General features: G+C 40.2%; 5 protein-coding genes across 5 annotated transcripts; 2 read left to right on the top strand and 3 right to left on the bottom strand.

Annotated features, from left to right (window-relative positions):
* Positions 1-124: 124 nt before the first annotated feature.
* Positions 125-1,845, bottom strand: Fntb (Farnesyl transferase beta subunit). The gene is made up of 8 exons (XM_066398786.1): positions 1,684-1,845; positions 1,489-1,632; positions 1,328-1,440; positions 982-1,278; positions 802-931; positions 620-749; positions 361-569; positions 125-302 (listed from the first exon to the last, which is right to left on the bottom strand). Exons 1-8 carry the CDS (start codon positions 1,774-1,776, stop codon positions 207-209), a joined length of 1,212 nt encoding a protein of 403 aa, XP_066254883.1. The 5' UTR covers positions 1,777-1,845; the 3' UTR covers positions 125-206.
* A 211-nt stretch (positions 1,846-2,056) lies between these two features.
* On the bottom strand, positions 2,057-3,469 carry COX4 (Cytochrome c oxidase subunit 4). Its single transcript, XM_066398788.1, has 3 exons — positions 3,312-3,469; positions 2,533-2,968; positions 2,057-2,457 (listed from the first exon to the last, which is right to left on the bottom strand). Exons 2-3 carry the CDS (start codon positions 2,960-2,962, stop codon positions 2,321-2,323), a joined length of 567 nt encoding a protein of 188 aa, XP_066254885.1. The 5' UTR covers positions 2,963-2,968; positions 3,312-3,469; the 3' UTR covers positions 2,057-2,320.
* Positions 3,470-4,890: 1,421 nt separating this feature from the next.
* On the bottom strand, positions 4,891-17,772 carry Cc2d2a (Coiled-coil and C2 domain containing 2A). The gene is made up of 18 exons (XM_066399053.1): positions 17,758-17,772; positions 17,479-17,696; positions 16,283-17,428; positions 15,814-16,233; positions 15,532-15,716; positions 15,309-15,480; positions 10,751-11,041; positions 10,436-10,601; positions 10,250-10,384; positions 10,058-10,197; positions 9,867-10,005; positions 9,721-9,817; positions 9,425-9,597; positions 9,137-9,375; positions 8,970-9,081; positions 8,721-8,913; positions 5,072-5,157; positions 4,891-5,021 (listed from the first exon to the last, which is right to left on the bottom strand). Exons 1-17 carry the CDS (start codon positions 17,770-17,772, stop codon positions 5,138-5,140), a joined length of 3,861 nt encoding a protein of 1,286 aa, XP_066255150.1. The 3' UTR covers positions 4,891-5,021; positions 5,072-5,137.
* Positions 5,893-8,510, top strand: LOC136414718 (BTB/POZ domain-containing protein 9-like). The gene is made up of 6 exons (XM_066398889.1): positions 5,893-6,020; positions 6,114-6,420; positions 6,585-6,841; positions 6,889-7,762; positions 7,819-8,033; positions 8,084-8,510. The coding sequence occupies exons 2-6, from the start codon at positions 6,114-6,116 to the stop codon at positions 8,279-8,281; spliced, it is 1,851 nt and encodes a 616-aa protein (XP_066254986.1). The 5' UTR covers positions 5,893-6,020; the 3' UTR covers positions 8,282-8,510.
* On the top strand, positions 12,017-15,173 carry LOC136414652 (23 kDa integral membrane protein-like). Its single transcript, XM_066398806.1, has 5 exons — positions 12,017-12,509; positions 14,247-14,435; positions 14,485-14,655; positions 14,711-14,887; positions 14,950-15,173. The coding sequence occupies exons 1-5, from the start codon at positions 12,450-12,452 to the stop codon at positions 15,022-15,024; spliced, it is 672 nt and encodes a 223-aa protein (XP_066254903.1). The 5' UTR covers positions 12,017-12,449; the 3' UTR covers positions 15,025-15,173.
* Positions 17,773-17,809: the final 37 nt, after the last annotated feature.

The raw sequence follows: 17,809 nt of genomic DNA, 5'->3' as shown, positions 1-17,809 counted from the left end.
CCTATCATTTATTCATCTTCGTTTGTCAACATCAAATAAAGAGAGACAAAAGCTGACTGTAACAACCGACAAGTATCAATACAGTGATGACAATCACAGGTAATCAATGTACACTACCTACTATCTTAAATATATTTACCCCTCTTAAGATAACAAAAATTGATTCCAAAACTTAAAATGAGAATGAATAAATTAGCCTGTTTCTGTCACATATCGGCGCTTCTGAATTGCAAACCGTGAAAATAAAGCAGCGCCTTGCGTGCTAAATCCGGCCGAATGTTGTATAGCGGATGAGTGCTCGCCTGCAACAAAAAATGAAATGCCTAGGGGGCAAACCAAACCTCTACCGGAATCTTTTACCAGTTCGTTTTTATAGGTTCCGAGTACTTGCTTCTGGTTCAGGAAGTGCTGCGCCAGTGAGAGGCCACTTAGACTGTAGCAAGTGTGATAAGCATCCCTAGGTTTGCCTGGTTTGTCAACTAACCCTCCTTGAAGATTCTGACAGCAAATTAGAATATATTCTTGCAAAGCGCGTTCGTCAAATAAGTGCCCCTTCGGCGTCAACCCCTCTACAACCCCAATTCCCAATAACAATCCCATGGAATGGCCGTAAATTTACCCTTGGCTAAAAGCGAATAAATCAAAGGAAAGGCGCCCCCTTGCCAGAATGAATAGCAACTATCAACAAGCTTATTGGTCCTCCCTTGAAATCCCCCTTCGAGCCGCATCTGTTTTTGCACAAGCCACCTCTAAAACCCATAAATTACTCCATAAACTACAACATAATTGAAAATTAAATACCAATAAACTCTGAGTATGACATAAATGCCCCTTATTAAGAATAACTAAAGCAGCAAGGCCACAAAAGGCATAGCCTCCATGAGCCTCTAGTCCGGGACACCCAGCAAAGCCTCCCTCATAAGTCTGACAACTAAAACAAACTAATAAAAAGAGGGTCTTAAACAAAATCATATTTGGTACCTAACAATCCAATGTGCAGTATTATCAACTAGCTCATCTGTCATTATATTAGTCATGCTAGCTACAGAAAGGGCACAATAAGCTCCTCTAATATCAATTTCTCCCCCAATATGCATAGCAAAGGAACCATCGGGCTGCTTAATGCTTTTCAGAAACTTATAAAGTTTGCTCCTATCAATTACTTTATAGGCTTCTTCAGTACCTAATATCACCAAAGCATTTACAGCTGCATATGTGGGGGCCAAATGGGGGTACTGCCCAGGGCCTCCTCCAAAACCACCAGAAGAGCTTTGACACCTTAAAAACTCCTTTAGAACCAAATCAATCCCCACGAAAAGGCACATACTTTCCTAAAAACTGTGCTATTCTGCTTTTATAACCATCATCTAATCGCACCCCTAAAAGGGATAAAGGGTGGAGTATCCAGTAGCAAATCCACGGCCTACTGGCATCTAAACACTAGATGTTCGTTTAACATCACATTATGAACTGGAATTCGGGGCCTACCTCATAGTTTGATGACAAATAAACTAGAGAATCCGAGAGAAATTTTTTGTGTTGCTCTTTTAACAACTCGGGTAGATCACTGTTAACCCTCAATTGTGTATGCAAGTCCTCGTACTTCTTAAGTACATTTTCCTCCACTAAAATCTACAATTTGTGGGACTCACAATGGAGTTTAAAAAAGGGGATTCAAAGTACCTGCTCTTGGGTCGTTTTTGTGGCATTTGTGTCAGCAGGAGTCGCACTGCTGCGTATCGAGATGATGTCTCTCAGTATCAATTCGGTTTCCATTGCGACTTTACAAGAAATTTGATGATGGTGAGGGTGGAAATAGGATTTGTAACGGGGGTTGTTAAAGTTTATTTTAACCTCACTTAGACAATAATAGAAATCGAAAACAAATGCCAACATGCCCATCTCCCTCTCTTTATTGGATGGCGTTAAAGAAAGACGGATTAAAAATGGAGAATAAAATGGCCGAATAAATAGGCACAAAATAAAAATGGTTCAACTATCAATAGAATAAACCAACAACAGGAACTAATAATTCAAGAAAGTGAATAAAACTCAATTAAATTATGGCCTAATTTATTTGTAATACTTTTCCTTCTCACATCAAACCCGTACTTAAGCTCCCTTAGGTTTATTGTAGCATTACAATAACAACAAAAAAGCCCTGTTTAACAAAATAGAAACTTATTTATTACATAAACAAAAAATAGCAAATTTTTAAAACTTATGGGTGACTAATTTGATAAATTCCCTGCACCCTGTACCGTTGTCCTTTCACAGTGTGCAAAGAATGTGGTAAATTCTCCTAACAGAAGCTAAAAATTTACTTCTTCCATTCATTCTTTTCATAGTCCCATTTGGAGCTGATACCCTCAATGGGATTCACCTGCAAGTCGAGCATACGACGCAGCTGAGCGGCCCTGTTTTCGGGCTTCAGGGAATCTGGTGGTGGTGGGTACACTGAAAGAGATGATTTTTATGTTTTTCACCATACAAAAAGAAAGGCAGAGAAAACAACACAAGATAAACTCTTACCAAAGAACTTCATGCCATAAAAGAGCCATAAAGCAGAGGAAACAAGAACCAAAGCAATGCCAATAGACCCCTTCCATTCCCCATTGGGAGCTTTAAATTCTGCAAAAGTCTGCCTGAAAGAAGCCCTATACAGGGCCTTTTTCTCCTCAATTGAGAGCTGCTTCCAATCGCCCTTCTCCCTCTCCCGCAAGGCCAAAATATCAGATGAGGGCTCCTTCCATCTAATTGCAGGCATAGGGAAATCAGCTCTATCCACATAAGTGGGTTCCCCGTTAAAGCCAGAGCCCACAATTTCTCTTTTTCCAATAAGGGTTCTAACATAAGAACCCTCACCACCACTCATGGAAGCTGCCTGAATTACTAGGGGCTTGGTGAGAGCATTTTTCATCAGTTGTCTACCGGAGAGTACTAGCAGCGAGTTCGCCATCATGGATTCCTGTGTTTAGATTTAAGTTTAATCTTGGCCCCTTCAGATAGGGATTCTAGGTTAGGTTTGTTACGTAACCAAGGCTTACATAAAAAAACACTATTACAGGACTTAACGGGGCACTTTAGTGTTTGTTCAATTTATTTAGACTTCGGCTTTGGAATTGGTTATCTAATAGGGGAGATTGGAAAGACCGCGAGTAATAACAGGAGATTAAAATGCGGGTTAACAGGACACTTGAGGATGAAATAATTAGTTAGAAGTAAGCCCTAATGGTTGAGTGTTAAATATATGGGGAGAATTTTTGGTACCACAAGGAAAAGTTGGCTTAAAATTGAAGCAAGATACGCACCTTCGCAAAACCACAAAAATGGCGTTCAACTAAAAGACTAGCGGCGCTGCCAAACTTCGACAAATTCTCACCTGTCCTACAATTATTTCGATCGACAATTCAAAAAACCAATTGAAATACTTATCTAACTTAGGTTACATAAAACAAAAATACAGAAATAATTAGATAAACCTGCCTAACACAGATTAAAAACAAATATTAAAAACATTCACGGCAACATCGCCTGCCACTTTAACATCAACGTTTTCGTATCATACGTAAACTTCAATACGGTTCTAATAATTCCATGTAACCCTCATTGGATAGGTATACAATGTAAAAGGTGTAAACAAACGATTTCCCCAAGAATAAGAAAAAAACAAACTAAGTAATAATTTATTTATAATATATAAGTACATTTCACAGGATACAAAACATTTCTTGCTCTCTACGGTCACTGCAACATGACACTGTTCACCTGAGTCGATTCTTGTTTGCATAATTATTCTTGTGCTATAAAAACATCCCTGGCGGTGCAAAAATACATTGTTCTGTCACGTATAAAAATCTGCAGTCGTAGGACAAGTCCATATTCAAGTCTTAACAATAAGGCGATAGTAATGTGCTGGGAACATCACAAAGAATAGAGAAAATCAGTCAGTTATTATTTCTAAAAAATTGCACTTATTTGGAACGATTAAAAATTGATGATTAGGAGGAGTCTGGGTCACGACGAGATAGCACTTACACGCCCCCCAAAAGGCATGGCAAGGTAGACGTGGAGGAAGGGTTATGGTGTGATGGAGACGGAGCAATTAAAAGTTACCTATACAAACAAATGCTCATTTCCCTACTAATAGCCGCAATAAAAAGATAAATAATATATACAAAAAAAAAACAATAACTAAAGGTAATAAACGTAATAGGAAACCGCGTTATTACTAGCGTAAAAACATAAATAAAAAATCATATATGAAGTTGCAATTATTTACAATATAAGCAAACGTTTTGCAGGACGCAGCCCCGCAAACATGCGCACAACTGAAGAGTATTAAGGGGGGCCGATTATTAAACAATAACTGAGCAACATAACTGCAAACATGCACCCTCAAGTTTGCATTAAATTATAAAGGGAGTCTGTTGTGCCCTCAATCAGAGTACAAATAATAGGAGATCATTAGGCTACTCATATTGGCACCATTGGGGCGGTGGTGGTTCCTGAAATAAGTAACAATAGTCTACATAAAGCAAAATATTTCTTGAATCAGGGAAAGTTGTGTATATGGCAAAAACTTTAAAACTCTTCATTAGCACTATCTTGCTTAGCCCTCCTACAAGCCCCCAACCATACTTCCAAACAGTGAACAAATCTCTCTGTATTGTTTTCATTCAATTAAAAAATTAATTTTATCATATATTTATCATAAATTAAAAAATGCTTGGTGGTTGATAAACCAATGTATAATGCCTAAACTGCACAATCTACTATTAAGTGATTGATTGAGAAATAACTCATGAGTGAGTGATCAATAAAACCCACTTTCATCAGTCAAAAAACTGCAGAACAACCAAATGAATCAAAGCTTCAATTTTACCTTATAACTGGTGTCATAGCCTCCTTTACTTCTCATCTGATTTTGCAGGGCTATTTGTTGCTCACCAGGCAGCTCCATATCCCTACTCCCTATATGGCCCGTGTGCACAAAATTGGTGGGGTTCCCTATCATCGACCTGCTCATAACTAGTGTTTACCCCTTGAAATTGACATCGAAAACACTTGCCTGTCAATGCGATGTCTGCGCTTCTGGGGCTGCGCCACGCAGCAGCCAAACCATGAAACCCACACTTCATTCACTGCAGCTGCCATCTGAAAATAATGTCGTGTTTTTAAGGGCCAAATGGGGCTTTGTTTTGAAACAAGGTTTTCGGACTAATTATATGTGTTACTGCGAGCTATTTGCGGGCTGACAAGGTATTCTGGACGTTGTCTTCGCGGTACGATAAAGCGAACAATTAAACGGGTAACACGGCCTGATAAGACGACTTTTCCATAAATAAACAACGACGAGACATTAGTCCAAAACACGGTGGGCCTGTACACGTGAGAACCGCGATTCGGATTACCTTGAGAGTGGAGGTTTTGGAAAATTAAAACACGCTGATTTGCATGAGAAAGTTACAAATAAACGAAAAGGAGCTGAATTTTAAGCTTGAAATAGCCACAACACCAAAACACAACCTATTCTTCTGTAGGAGAAATGACAAGAAAAAAATAAAAAATTTGAAGGCCAAGGTTGTCATTGAGATGTCAACAGTAAGGAGAGAGGTGTAACTGCATTTATTTCAAGTGTAGAGAACGTAGATTATGTATAATACTTATGCGTGATTATAATTCTCAAACAAAAATGAAAAACAAATAAAAAAATTCATCCTAACGGGTTAAACATTAATATAGTCTACGTTATCTACATGTCCATTGCATTACGATTTTGTTGCCGAAATTGTTCTATCAATCGATCTGAAATTTATTAAGTTAGACAGCTACCACTGTCATTTGACTAACCTTTGTCACTTTTGTTATGATTTCCAATTTTCCGATATCGATCAAGAAAGATGCTGGAATTTTCCGGATTCTCCCTTTAAAAAAGGCCCCAGAAATGTGTTAAAAACCACCTGATTAATTCTCAAATTCACTCTATTCAACCCCCTATTATAACAGCCGCTGCCACTGTAAGTAGCCCACGCTTCATCCTCTCAGAAAACCAATAATTTTTTTGCTCTTTAAATAAATCTTTAAACTTCGTTTTTAATTCAAAATTTCAGATGAGTAGTAGTCACCAGTACCTGAAAGCATCCAGCTCCAAAGTGGTGACCCGCCTAGGTGATATTGAGCACCTGCACCAACTTTCTGAAAACCTCTCATCTCTGTACCTCAATCAAGAGTACTCAGATGTATGTTTAGTTGTGGAGGGACAAAAATTGCCTGCACATAAGGTGATTCTTGCAGCTCGAAGCGACTACTTTCGAGCCCTTTTGTATGGGGGCTTAAGGGAGTCTAGTCAAACAGAGATTATGTTGCAAGATGCTCCCTTGAATGCTTTTAAGATATTGTTGAAATACATTTACACTGGTGAGTACTGTTTAGGGCATCTACATCATTCCTGTAGTGCAGAATCTGCTAATCCCTTTTATTTATTGCTTTCCCATTGTTTCTCATTTATCACTTTCTCTTAGGGATTTTTGAAGAGAAAAGGTCAATATTTTGCTGTTCTAAATACAGTCTTTTCTCACTAGGCCACATGTTTCTGATGACCTTAAAAGAGGATGTGATTCTTGACACCTTGGGACTGGCACACCAATATGGGTTTGAGGACTTGGAAGGAGCCATTTCTGACATTTTGAAACAACTTCTTGCCCTGCGCAATGTCTGTGCCATCTTGGACACTGCCCACTTATATAGGTTGGACAAGTTGGTGGCTGTCTGCCACTCCTTCCTTGATAAACACGCATGCGAAATTCTAATGCATGAATCATTTGTAACTTTATCACAGGTAAGTAGTTTTCTCTGTGAGGCCCCTAGCTGAGCATATTTGTTTAGGATGCATTGGTGGAGCTGCTGCAGCGAGACTCCTTCTTCGCCCCTGAAGTGGAAATTTTCAGGGGTGTCTCAAATTGGTGCAAAGCAAATGAGGACAACAACGATAAAATAATGAAATGTGTACGGTTGCCTTTGATGAGTGTTGCAGATCTATTGTCTGTAGTAAGACCTGCTGGACTTGTTAAGCCAGATTCTCTTTTGGATGCAATTGCTGATAGGACTAATTGTCGAACCAGCAGTCTTCCCCATCGAGGCTTATTGGTTGTTGATGAGAATGTTGCATGCCCTCGAAGAGGTTCTAAAGTTGTGGCTGGGGAATTGACCGAGTATCTACTTGATGGGAATAACTGCAACTATGATATGGATAAAGGATATACAAGACATGCAATTAATGGCCCAGGAGACCAGGGAATTATTGTGAAACTCGGAGTTCCCTCCATTATCAACCACATTCGAATGCTCCTATGGGATCGAGACATTCGCTCATATTCTTATTATGTAGAAGTTTCAATGGAACAGAAAGATTGGGTCAGAGTAGTGGATTATGGGCAATATTGCTGCCGCTCCTGGCAACATCTCTATTTTGACACACGAGTAGTTCAATACATTAGAATTGTAGGAACTCATAATACTGTAAACAAGGTGTTCCACCTAGTGACCCTTGAGTGTATGTACAAACAGAAAATCCCTAAAATGGTGAACGATCTTATTTGCCCCAACTACAACGTTGCTACATTGGAGAAAAACGCTGTGGTTATCGAAGGGGTCAGCCGAGCTCGCAACGCACTTTTGAATGGAGATACCAAGCAGTATGATTGGGACTCGGGTTACACTTGTCATCAGCTTAGATCGGGAGCAATTCTCATACAACTGGGTAAGTCCTGATTGCTCCTATGGCTCTGTTCAGTTCTTCCACAAACAAATTTCCAGGCCAGCCGTACATAATTTCCAGTTTAAAGCTTCTTCTTTGGGATTGCGACGATCGCAGCTACAGCTATTACATCGAATCCTCAGTAAACATCTGGGAATGGGAAATGGTGGTCGATAACACTCGTGAAAACTGCAAGTCGTGGCAAGTGATCCGATTCCCTCCCAGGGCGGTTGTTTTTATCCGCATTGTGGGCACTCACAACACTGCAAACGAGGTATTTTTATCCCTACCGAGTAAATTTTCAGTCCAAATTTTCAATCTCAGGTATTCCACTGCGTGCACTTTGAGTGTCCCTCCTGCGAGGACTTGAATGCGCAGGCGTGTTCTGTGACGATCGCAGGTGGGAGTGGCAAAAGTGGAGCGGAACCTGATGCGAATGAGGAGCAAGCGGCGCAATTTGCGGAGACGGCAACAGAGGCGGAAGAGGAGGGAATTAGTGCGAACAACTCCAGTCGACTGTAGATTGTTCGACTTGAACTGAAATTTTAGATTGTAAATTTGTTTTCGTTACTTAGAGACGACCGGAGGGTCAGCTTTGAAGTAACCTTTACGCTGTTACTAGTTTGTAAAGAAGCCCAGTGATAAGTTATATCAGTGTGAACGCGTCATTGCGTATATTGGATTACCTGATTGATATTTTGTTTATTTCAAGTGTTGTTATTTTTTTTAATAAAGTGAAATGTGACAATTCCTTCATTTTTTTTAATGCTGCAATAAAAAAAAACACACGCATACAGAACCAGGGTAAATAAAGCAGGTAAATAGATCTGAAAAATTTGAATTAAAAATGTATTTACATTACTTTAACACGCAGCATAAAAAAGCAACTCGCAGTTGGTTTTTGACAAACACGAAACACGAGCAAAACACTCTTTTCTCACCAATAGCGGACATTACAAACTTTGAAGGAGCTTTTCTCCGACGGTTCCGATAAACACCCAGAGAGACAGCACTTGTCCCGGGTATTCCTGAACAAACACGCTTAAGACAAACTCTGTGACCCCTGACGCTTGTACGTGCAGCCCCATAGTTTTTATCTTCTTCACCACTTGAGTAACACCGGAAAAAGGAAGATTTAGCACCATTCCATCCACCTAAAACAGTTATTGAGTATCAATTAAAAATGAAACGATCTTGTTAGTTCCCTTACATGGAAGCGAGCCAAAGTTTTGGTTAGCTCCTGTACTGCGTCTGCGCTGCTTCTACCATGCATAACGTTAATTTCAAAGTGTCTAAGATTACTGCGTAGCACTTCATTTAACCTAAGACTTTATAGATGACAAAAAAGCAACAAATTGAACAATTTTGGTTACGTACTGCAACTTAAAGTTGGTCGTCTCCATTGGCCTCCACTTGCACAACTTCCTCTTCAGCCTCCTCTCCACTTCCCTTTCAACGTCTTCCCCATCATTGTTAAGGGAAAAATCGACCTTGTTATTGACAAAGTGGGTGGGGGCTTGATGATTGTTGTCAAATAGTGGCCACCAGTCAGATTTACGCGTCAAATCGAAGCGAAGAAATGCGGGATTCTGTGTACGCTGGGCGTTGCCCCAGATCTGTGTAGCAGCATTAAAGCTACACCCTCGAAAACCAAAGAAAACTTACATTCTCCCCATTAGCCAAGCAATGAATGCGCTGGAGAGGGCAGAGCGGGTCTGATAGCTTGAATTTTTGGTTCGAAACTACGTCCAAGATTGAATAATTCTGGTGGTTATTTGAAGCCTTAGAGGACTCGATTAAGAGAACGTAACTGGTGGTGCCTTGAGGCACTCCAAAGCCTGCGCAACGTGACATTAATTGTAATATAATAATATTTATGGACTGAGAAAATTAGGCGAATTTTGGTTCGCAACGCCTCCATCCCTAATTTTGGTCCCCAACATTCTCATTTATTCTCTTACCCAAGACCAAATATGCCTCCAATTTCAGTGCCAACAAAAAGCAGGTTAAAGTCACGCAATGATCCATGACAGACCCCGTCATAAACCTCAAAAATTGCTAGAAAGAAGCCTCAAAAACCCTCAATTTAATACAAAACATCACAGACCTCAGAAGTCATCAAAATGCTTTGATAGAAACTGCCGCTCTCGGTAAAGGGAACCAAAGAGATGTACCGTAAACACTGCTCCGCCGTGAAGTCAAAGTCCTCAGTGGTCACTTGAGGTGGTTCCAGGGGTCTCAAAAACCTAAACTCAACCTTTGCACAAGCCCAATAGAGACTCAAAACCTGTTAATTACCGAGTGATGCATGTGGTGCGCCCTTGAATGTCCAAGACACAGGCTTGGAACTTTTTACTGGGGAAATTCGCATTGAATCCTTGATTCCAGCGTAGGATATAATCACTTAGATAAGGAGAGTCATTTGAGGGCAAATCTGCCTGCAAAATCCCTTTCAATTATTAAACAGTCAAGAATTATATGACGTAATACCATATTGGGTTCCATTACAGGCACGCTAGGTGAGATGCTCAGCTCCAACTGGAGAAAAGTTTTGACGCTAGAGTCCTCAAAACCATCGTATCCGAAGATCAAAGCAGGTTGGGTCAATTGAAACCACCCCGAGAGCTGCGATTATTATCATAAGAGAATACGTCTTAAAATTCCTACTCAACTTACATTGATACCTGTAGTGAGAGCGCTTAGAGGCACTAGAACGTCCCCCAAAAACACCTTCCGCTCCAAGTATTCCCCACTGGAACTCAAGCTCTGTATTCGATCAAAGAGAGCAACAGTAATGCTTCCACTCAAAGCATTCGGGTTTGTATAGTCCCCGTGCTGACACCTAATTTTGAATCACGCCCAAATTTCAATAAAATTACCGACAATAACGCGCCTTTAAGTAGGCAAAATGCAAAGTGAAGAGCTTTTAGGTAAAATTTCTGGGTATGACCCGCTTTGCTGACATCCTGCGATGGTTATAGTGACTCTTACCTCAGAGGCAGCCCTACGATCTCACTTCCGACGCCTCTGGGCACCTCCAACGACACCGAGAACTCCTCATGGCAGATTTCCAGCTCCGGAACTATTTCTTCAGAAGGTGTGTCCTCATTTACTCTCCTCTGAGGGAGATTTTTGGCACCGAGTATTTTAACAAGGATTTTGTTGGGGGTTTGTTGAGGGTTCTGCAGAGGTTTGGGCATGCGCTGCGGGAGCGGTTTGTGGAGTTTGGGGCGCCATCGGAACCAATTCAGGACGTTGCGCAGGGAAGTTTTAATGATCTGTCTATAGGAAAATTGAATTGTCGTAATTGATTTGAAATGCAGATAGCAAGTGTATTGAATTATCTTATTGTAATATTCATAGGAATGTGGTAGAAAAAAATATAACACAACAATAAAGAATTTGAAACCAGCGTCTTGCCTACATAATAGACTAAATAGGTGTTTGGTCGTGCACAAATTGTGCTATCAAAAGAGAGAATTTCTTGACTAGATCTGAAAACCAGCGAATTACATATATTGACTAGCAAATTATATTCGACATAATTCAGTTAATGGACACTTTCACGCCCTCGAGGCGCCTCTAATAATCGAGAGGAACCAGATTGTCTACACTGCTGATATAAACTAAACAAAAAAGCGATTCTTCAACCAGGCAAATTTTTTTGACCATATGTTTATACATAAAATAATTTTCTATGGTGTGAATCGAGCTGTTGCTATTTCAAGCGTTTTTATTTCCCAAAACTGGGCGGCTTAAAAGATTAGATAGATAAAATTGTGGTTTGCCGTCTGCTGTAAAAGCTTACGTGTGCGAAACAGAAATGTTTTCAATGAATCAATGCATTTTTGAACACAAAATTCCAGAACGCTTCCGCCATCTTGAAGATAAACAAATTTTGATTTTGATAGCATAAGACGCCATTTTAGTTCATGCCACGTTTACGCAATAAAATCTTCAATGAAGACCCGCTGCCACCTTTATTAAATACATACAAATATTCCAATTTTTAATTCTCAAAGCACGCGATGAATTTTTTTTCCCAGAAAAATCTCGTTACAATCATTTTACTGTTTTTTACAACCCATCAGCAAAGCTACATTAATTTTGCATGAATCACGGCTATGGTTTCAAGAAAGATAGCCCAATTAACCTCGTTTATCAACTTTTGAAGCAATGGCGTCGACAACTACGATCAAATCCAGCACCCGACCGATTTTCTGCAGCTGCAGTTCAAGGCCTGTTTCGATAAGTGCAGCGAAAAAATGCTGCATTAAACCCTCATTTGCGACGCCAGTTTTCATAATATGCGATTTCGTGCATGCATTGTGCTTTATTTACGCTTCAAGTTCCAATGGTGCGGCACGCATTCTCCCCCTGGGACTCGCGTGAGACCGCTGCGCGCCACTGGAATATGAGTTATTAATAAAGTCCCCCCCTCATCGACACCGAGTACATGTTAGCAAACATTATACATAGGCTAACCAGAGGTTTTCAGTCTAAATGGTGAGCACAAACGCTCATACCATTGTTAGCTATATTTACCAAGAATTCGTTATTAGGTGACTAAGCGGAGATAAGCAGACTTAACTTTAATTTATACCTATAATATACCACCAAACAGGTAACGCGGTTCAGTTGTTTAGGTTAGTCGCGTTTGAATTGAAGTACCGCTATCAGTGACTGAAAAATGGGTTGCTCAGAGGGATTAGCCAGGATTTTTGTGTTTGTCACCAATTTCGCCTTTGTGGTAAGCAAATTTCGGGTTTAAATCATCCAGTGAATTAGAAAGACACAGAACAGTAGCACATATCGATCTCCCCCTGTACAACGAAAACTGTTAATTTCTCTAACCGGTCCTGTAAATTCAGCTCGAAAACCTTAAGATTTAACCCTGAGAAAAATTTTAAATGTTTTTGGAGATATGAATTCAGATTCAAAGGAAAGAAATCTATCGTTCTTATTGTTCATTTAAATCTTAAATCAGATAAAAGACTCGATCAAAGCGCTTATTAGAAATCGCTAGATTGCTGTATATGCAAACAATATATACGTGATTGAGATCATTTAATTGAGTATCTTACCTCTTTACTCTCCAACATTTTCACCCAAAACCTGCAATCCTCGTAGAACTCAAACAGCCCCCTTCAATCCACACAACCCGAAATGAACTCACCAAAAATGATCAAAATCGCCACTTTTTGACACAAACAAACCAATTAATTTTAACTGTCATAATATCAATTGTTTTTTCACCTTTGTGCATGTGCGCGAAACGGGAATAGCCTAATTAGCTTTTGATCACCCTCCCCGCATAGATTTTATTTCACAATTTTAATAAATCATTATTTGCCTCGAAATGATTTGTTCTGATTAATTTTTAATTCTTTACGGATTAAATTTGCGTCTTTTTGAGAATGCGCAACAGCGTAATCGTGCCTGTAAAAATAAATGATCGTGCTTTGTCCTCTTGCGCCTCTCTCTCAAAAGACACGCATTAAAGAAAGACAGACTATTCAGTCACTATGTAATCAAGTCGTTTCTGTAATCCGCCTTTTTTAAACTTTGCATTTGATTTCTTTACGAGAAAATTTAATTTTGATCGTTTATTAGTTATTGAATCACAGCAATTAAACGTTGGAGGTGCGTTAATAACTCTCTGGTAGGGAAATCGTTCCGGTAAACACCGTCAAAATAACACCGTTTTTCGCGAACTGATGCTGTAGCTCACAGGATTAGCTACCAAGAATTTACCAGATAAAAATCTACACCGGTTGTGTATCATAATTTATCGATTACATGATGTCATGAGGTAAATAACGCCATGACTGGACGGGTTTCATGATGGCTTTCCTGATTTAGGGTGTCATAGCCATACTATATCAATGGAGATATTTATATAAAATCTTGGTAACGACTAAACCAAAAATGGGTGCCATATAACTTGATTTACTCAAAAAATCTTATCTCTGGTGTTATTATTACTATTTCCTTTATGACTCAGGGTAGCTAATAACCGCACGCCGACTATACGCATTCATCTCGATGCTAATCATCAAATAATTCATGCCGGCAATACTCAAAACAACCACTTATAAAACAGCAATTTTCATTGTCAAGTTTTGGCCTTTAAAACCAACAGCAAAATTGCGAAAATTAATGGAAAAACGAATTATTTGTGAAGAATTACTTGACTTAAATGGAGACACAAGCAAACACCTAGGCACGAAATATTTCTGGACGTTAATAGCGAATGCACATTTCTAGAGAGTGTGAAGAATACTACAAAGGGCGTAAAATGTCTGGTTCATGTACCAGGAAAAACTCTGGCTTATATGCTATTATCTCCCTCTCTGGGAGAGAGTCACACTTCTCCTGAATAACTAAGTTAATTTACCCTTTTGCTCGTTACATTACCTGAGGTTATAATACCGAATAAGAATGCCACGGCACAGAAATAGCTGACGCCTTATTTTATAATATTTAGCTTGTTGGGTTAGCCCTCTTGGTGGTGGGCATCCTCTTTAAAGTCAATTTTACCAAATTCTCGGATGCCATTCCGTCGGCCTTGAATCACATTCCAGTTATCGCCATCGTGGTGGGCTCCATCATCTTCGTGATCGCCTTCTTGGGGTGTTGCGGCACCCTCAGAAGCAATACCTGCATGCTCAGCTGGGTAAGTCGTTGAAACTTTTCGTCGCCGCCTTGTGAAGTTTAGGTTTCAGTACGGCGGCATCTTGATCGTCATCTTCCTGGTCCAAGTGGGATTGGGAACCTATGCTTTCGTGCAAATCAAGGATAAGGACACGCTGCACCAAGAAATCGAAGAAGCCGTGACCAAAATATTCCATAATTATCCGAAAACTAAGGAATCTGTGGACGTCATCCAGGAAACGGTAACTTGTCATCATATTTATAGTCCGTTTCGTTTCTCCAGCATATTGATTTTAGTTCAAATGTTGCGGAACGTCTGGTCCTGACTCTTGGAATAACCAAATACCTGATACCTGCTTCGAATCCGGGTCTAACCAACCTTATAAAGATGGATGCAGTAGAACTTTAGCCGACTACATAGTGAGCTCAATCAAAACCATCGCCATTGTCGCAATCGCCGTTTCCGCCGTCGAGGTTTGTTCGCTTGTTTTCTTGTTTTTTTTTTCAACTACGTCACCGTTCGTTTCTTTTTCCAGGTCGTGGGAGCCGTGCTGGCTCTATGTTTGACCAACTGCATACGCGACAGCCGCAGACAGGGGGCTTACTATTGAGCTGTCTCACCGTCTTCTTCGATCCGCACCAGAGAAATACCGTTTTAAGTCGAAGCATTTACCACAGTCTATTTATCATTTATTATTACTTGTAAATAGACTAATTTAGTACCTGTGATTATTAATAAAAATTACCGTTTTCAAAACCATTCCGTAGGGATATGAAATCAAAATGGCGTCCGAAACATGTAAACCAACATGGAATCTATAAATGTCAACATCAAAAACAAAAAACAACTAAGATGGCCGCACGTCAATAACAGAAAACAAAAGAAACTACTTACTCAAAATAAATGAGGTATTTCTCATCGATCACGCTCTCATAGCTTAAATTGTTCCCCGCACTTTTGCACATGTGGAATACTCTGTTGTGAACCTGCTTCAATCGCCTCCTTCCGCTTTCCCGCAAATCATCCCCATTCCCATTATCCTCTGCTCCATTCTTCCGATCTACCCCTACGCGAACCATCAAAAAACCAGTGTAACCGTAACTTTTTCGCCATATACCTTCGAGTGCTTTCCTTCGCTGAAAATCTTTGATGAGGCTAATGGGAATTTCACGGATCCGACTCGGAACCGGCGTACCGTCGAACTCGGGCTCGTTCTGAGCGCGAAGCCGCAGAAACTGAAATCTGACATTCGTTTCTATAGCTTCCAGAGGGCAGAATAATGGGCGCAAGTCGGGGCCCAGTCTGAAACGTTGAAACAACAGATTTCGGCACTGTTGACATGTTGTCGCAACTCGTTTGAAATAAATAATGATTGTTATTAAGTACAATTTTACTTTACCTGAAATAACCTTTTTCCTGGATACTTTCTAAAGTGCCCTCCCACGTTCTCAACTCTTCCTCATATTCACCACATTTCATCGGCATACTGCTCAACTGCTCTGAGTCGGCAACCCTCCATCCGTCCACCGCGTTAGCCACCTGTTTGTTCCGTCCACTTGCATCTCTCTCAGGGATGTCACTAGGGGCACGGCTCAGCTGCCAGCCAATCCGGTACTTGACCACGCCCTTGGTATATAAAACGTCTTCTGGCAAACCTTCTACTGCTAATGACAGCTTCTGCCCACTTCCCACGCCTGCGTGTTTGTAATGAACCAACTCACGCCTTTCAAAGAAACTTTCCTGATTCATGGAGATGGCGAAAGTAAGATCAGAAGGGGGGATTTCTAGTTTCAGATGAGCAATTTTCTTTTTTAACAACCTAAAATATTTCACCTGAATTTGAGACAGAAAGGCACTGAAAGAATTACCCTTTGGGGTACTCAAACAATTCCAGAGTGAGCCATTTGGGGACTTCAGTGAGCTGGATACTGAAGACTTCATTGAAAACTAACTGAAAGTTTGTTTGGTTCAAAAAAACAGGACTGGATTTGCAAATCGGGATTTCGTCACAGGAGATATTTATCGTGAATTTGGTTGAAGACACCACTTTGCGTCTTGAAGCCTCATCTGAGTTAACTTCAGCATTTGTTTTAACTTCTCCTTCAATGAGTTTTAACTGAAGCTCTGGTTCTTCAGCTTGTCTGAAGCTCTCTAGAAACACCTGCCTAAGGTCTGCTTCAATATCATTCCTTGACCACTTCAAGTTCTTCTTCGAATGTCTAAGTATGTCCTCTAAAACTTCCTGAAACAGCTGTTGGGTTTCAGGACTAACACCGCTTTGCTGTTGGTTGATTCTCAACCGAGCTGATGTGCAAGAAAACTTTTGAGTCTCTCGAAGCTTTTTGATTTGCAGCCACAATTGCAGGATTGTTTTTAGTAACTGGCGTTGCTGTTTAGCTTCTTGAAATAATTTCTCCCGTAATCTGCGCATTGTCTTATATTTTCCGGAATTTCTCAACTCTCTCAGCTCAACAAGAAGTGTTGCTACACTCCTCCTTTCATTCCATTGTGAGCGTTTTTTGAGGGCGTCTTTGAGTCTCTGTAAAAGCACATGTTCAATGCTAAATAAGGGGTGGTGCAGGAATTTAATGGAGTTAATTTCAAGGTCCAATATATGGTCTTTAATCACTAAAATTTCTTGCAAGGATTGGCCAAAATGTGTTGATGCACAGACGTATTTAGTGGCCTGTGTAAGGGGTAATGCAGAAGACTTAAAGCATCTGAGACGCACAGGATTAAATGATTCATTGTGAATGTCACTAAACTTAAAGTTGCCTTTAAGGGTATCTGAGAGACTCAGCTGAATAGGGGGCAAAAATGTGACTAAATCATCATCATCATCATCACCATTCCCTTGCCTTATCTCAGAACTAACAAAACTAAACTGCTCAACATTTTGCTGGCTGATTGGTAGCTTATGACATACAGACTTAATCTTATTTTCCACTTTTAAGTTTTCAATTTTCAGCGTTTCCAAAGAGTGCCTTAACTTGGTCATCCTATCGGCACTCCCCCTGCAAGACATATATTAGCCAAACTTCTAAAATAGGCCCTCAAGTTTTACCTGCTATGATCCTCTAAAGGCACTTCATCACTTGAGGTTTGATTACCTTCTTGAACTTGGGACTTCTTAACAGAGAATATTGAGGTTACCTCGCGGTCACTGCTTCGATCGAGAGAAGCTGTGGAGGGTGAGCACACCCGGTTGTATCTCTTTTTCAGGCTCAAACGGGGCGGTTTTTTGGGGGGTGAGATCTGCTCAGAAAGCTCCAGCAAGTCCTCCTGAAGAAGTTTGCAGGTATAAAGTATTGGGAGGAAGGAAAATTAAAATTTGAGTTGGTACCCTAGAACTGTTCATGTCTTTTTGCTAAGTGGGAATCTAACTAAGCGTCTTT

This window comes from Euwallacea similis, chromosome 18, assembly GCF_039881205.1.
Source record: "Euwallacea similis isolate ESF13 chromosome 18, ESF131.1, whole genome shotgun sequence".
NCBI classification, from domain to species: domain Eukaryota; kingdom Metazoa; phylum Arthropoda; class Insecta; order Coleoptera; family Curculionidae; genus Euwallacea; species Euwallacea similis.
This window is presented reverse-complemented; position numbering and strand designations above follow the sequence as displayed.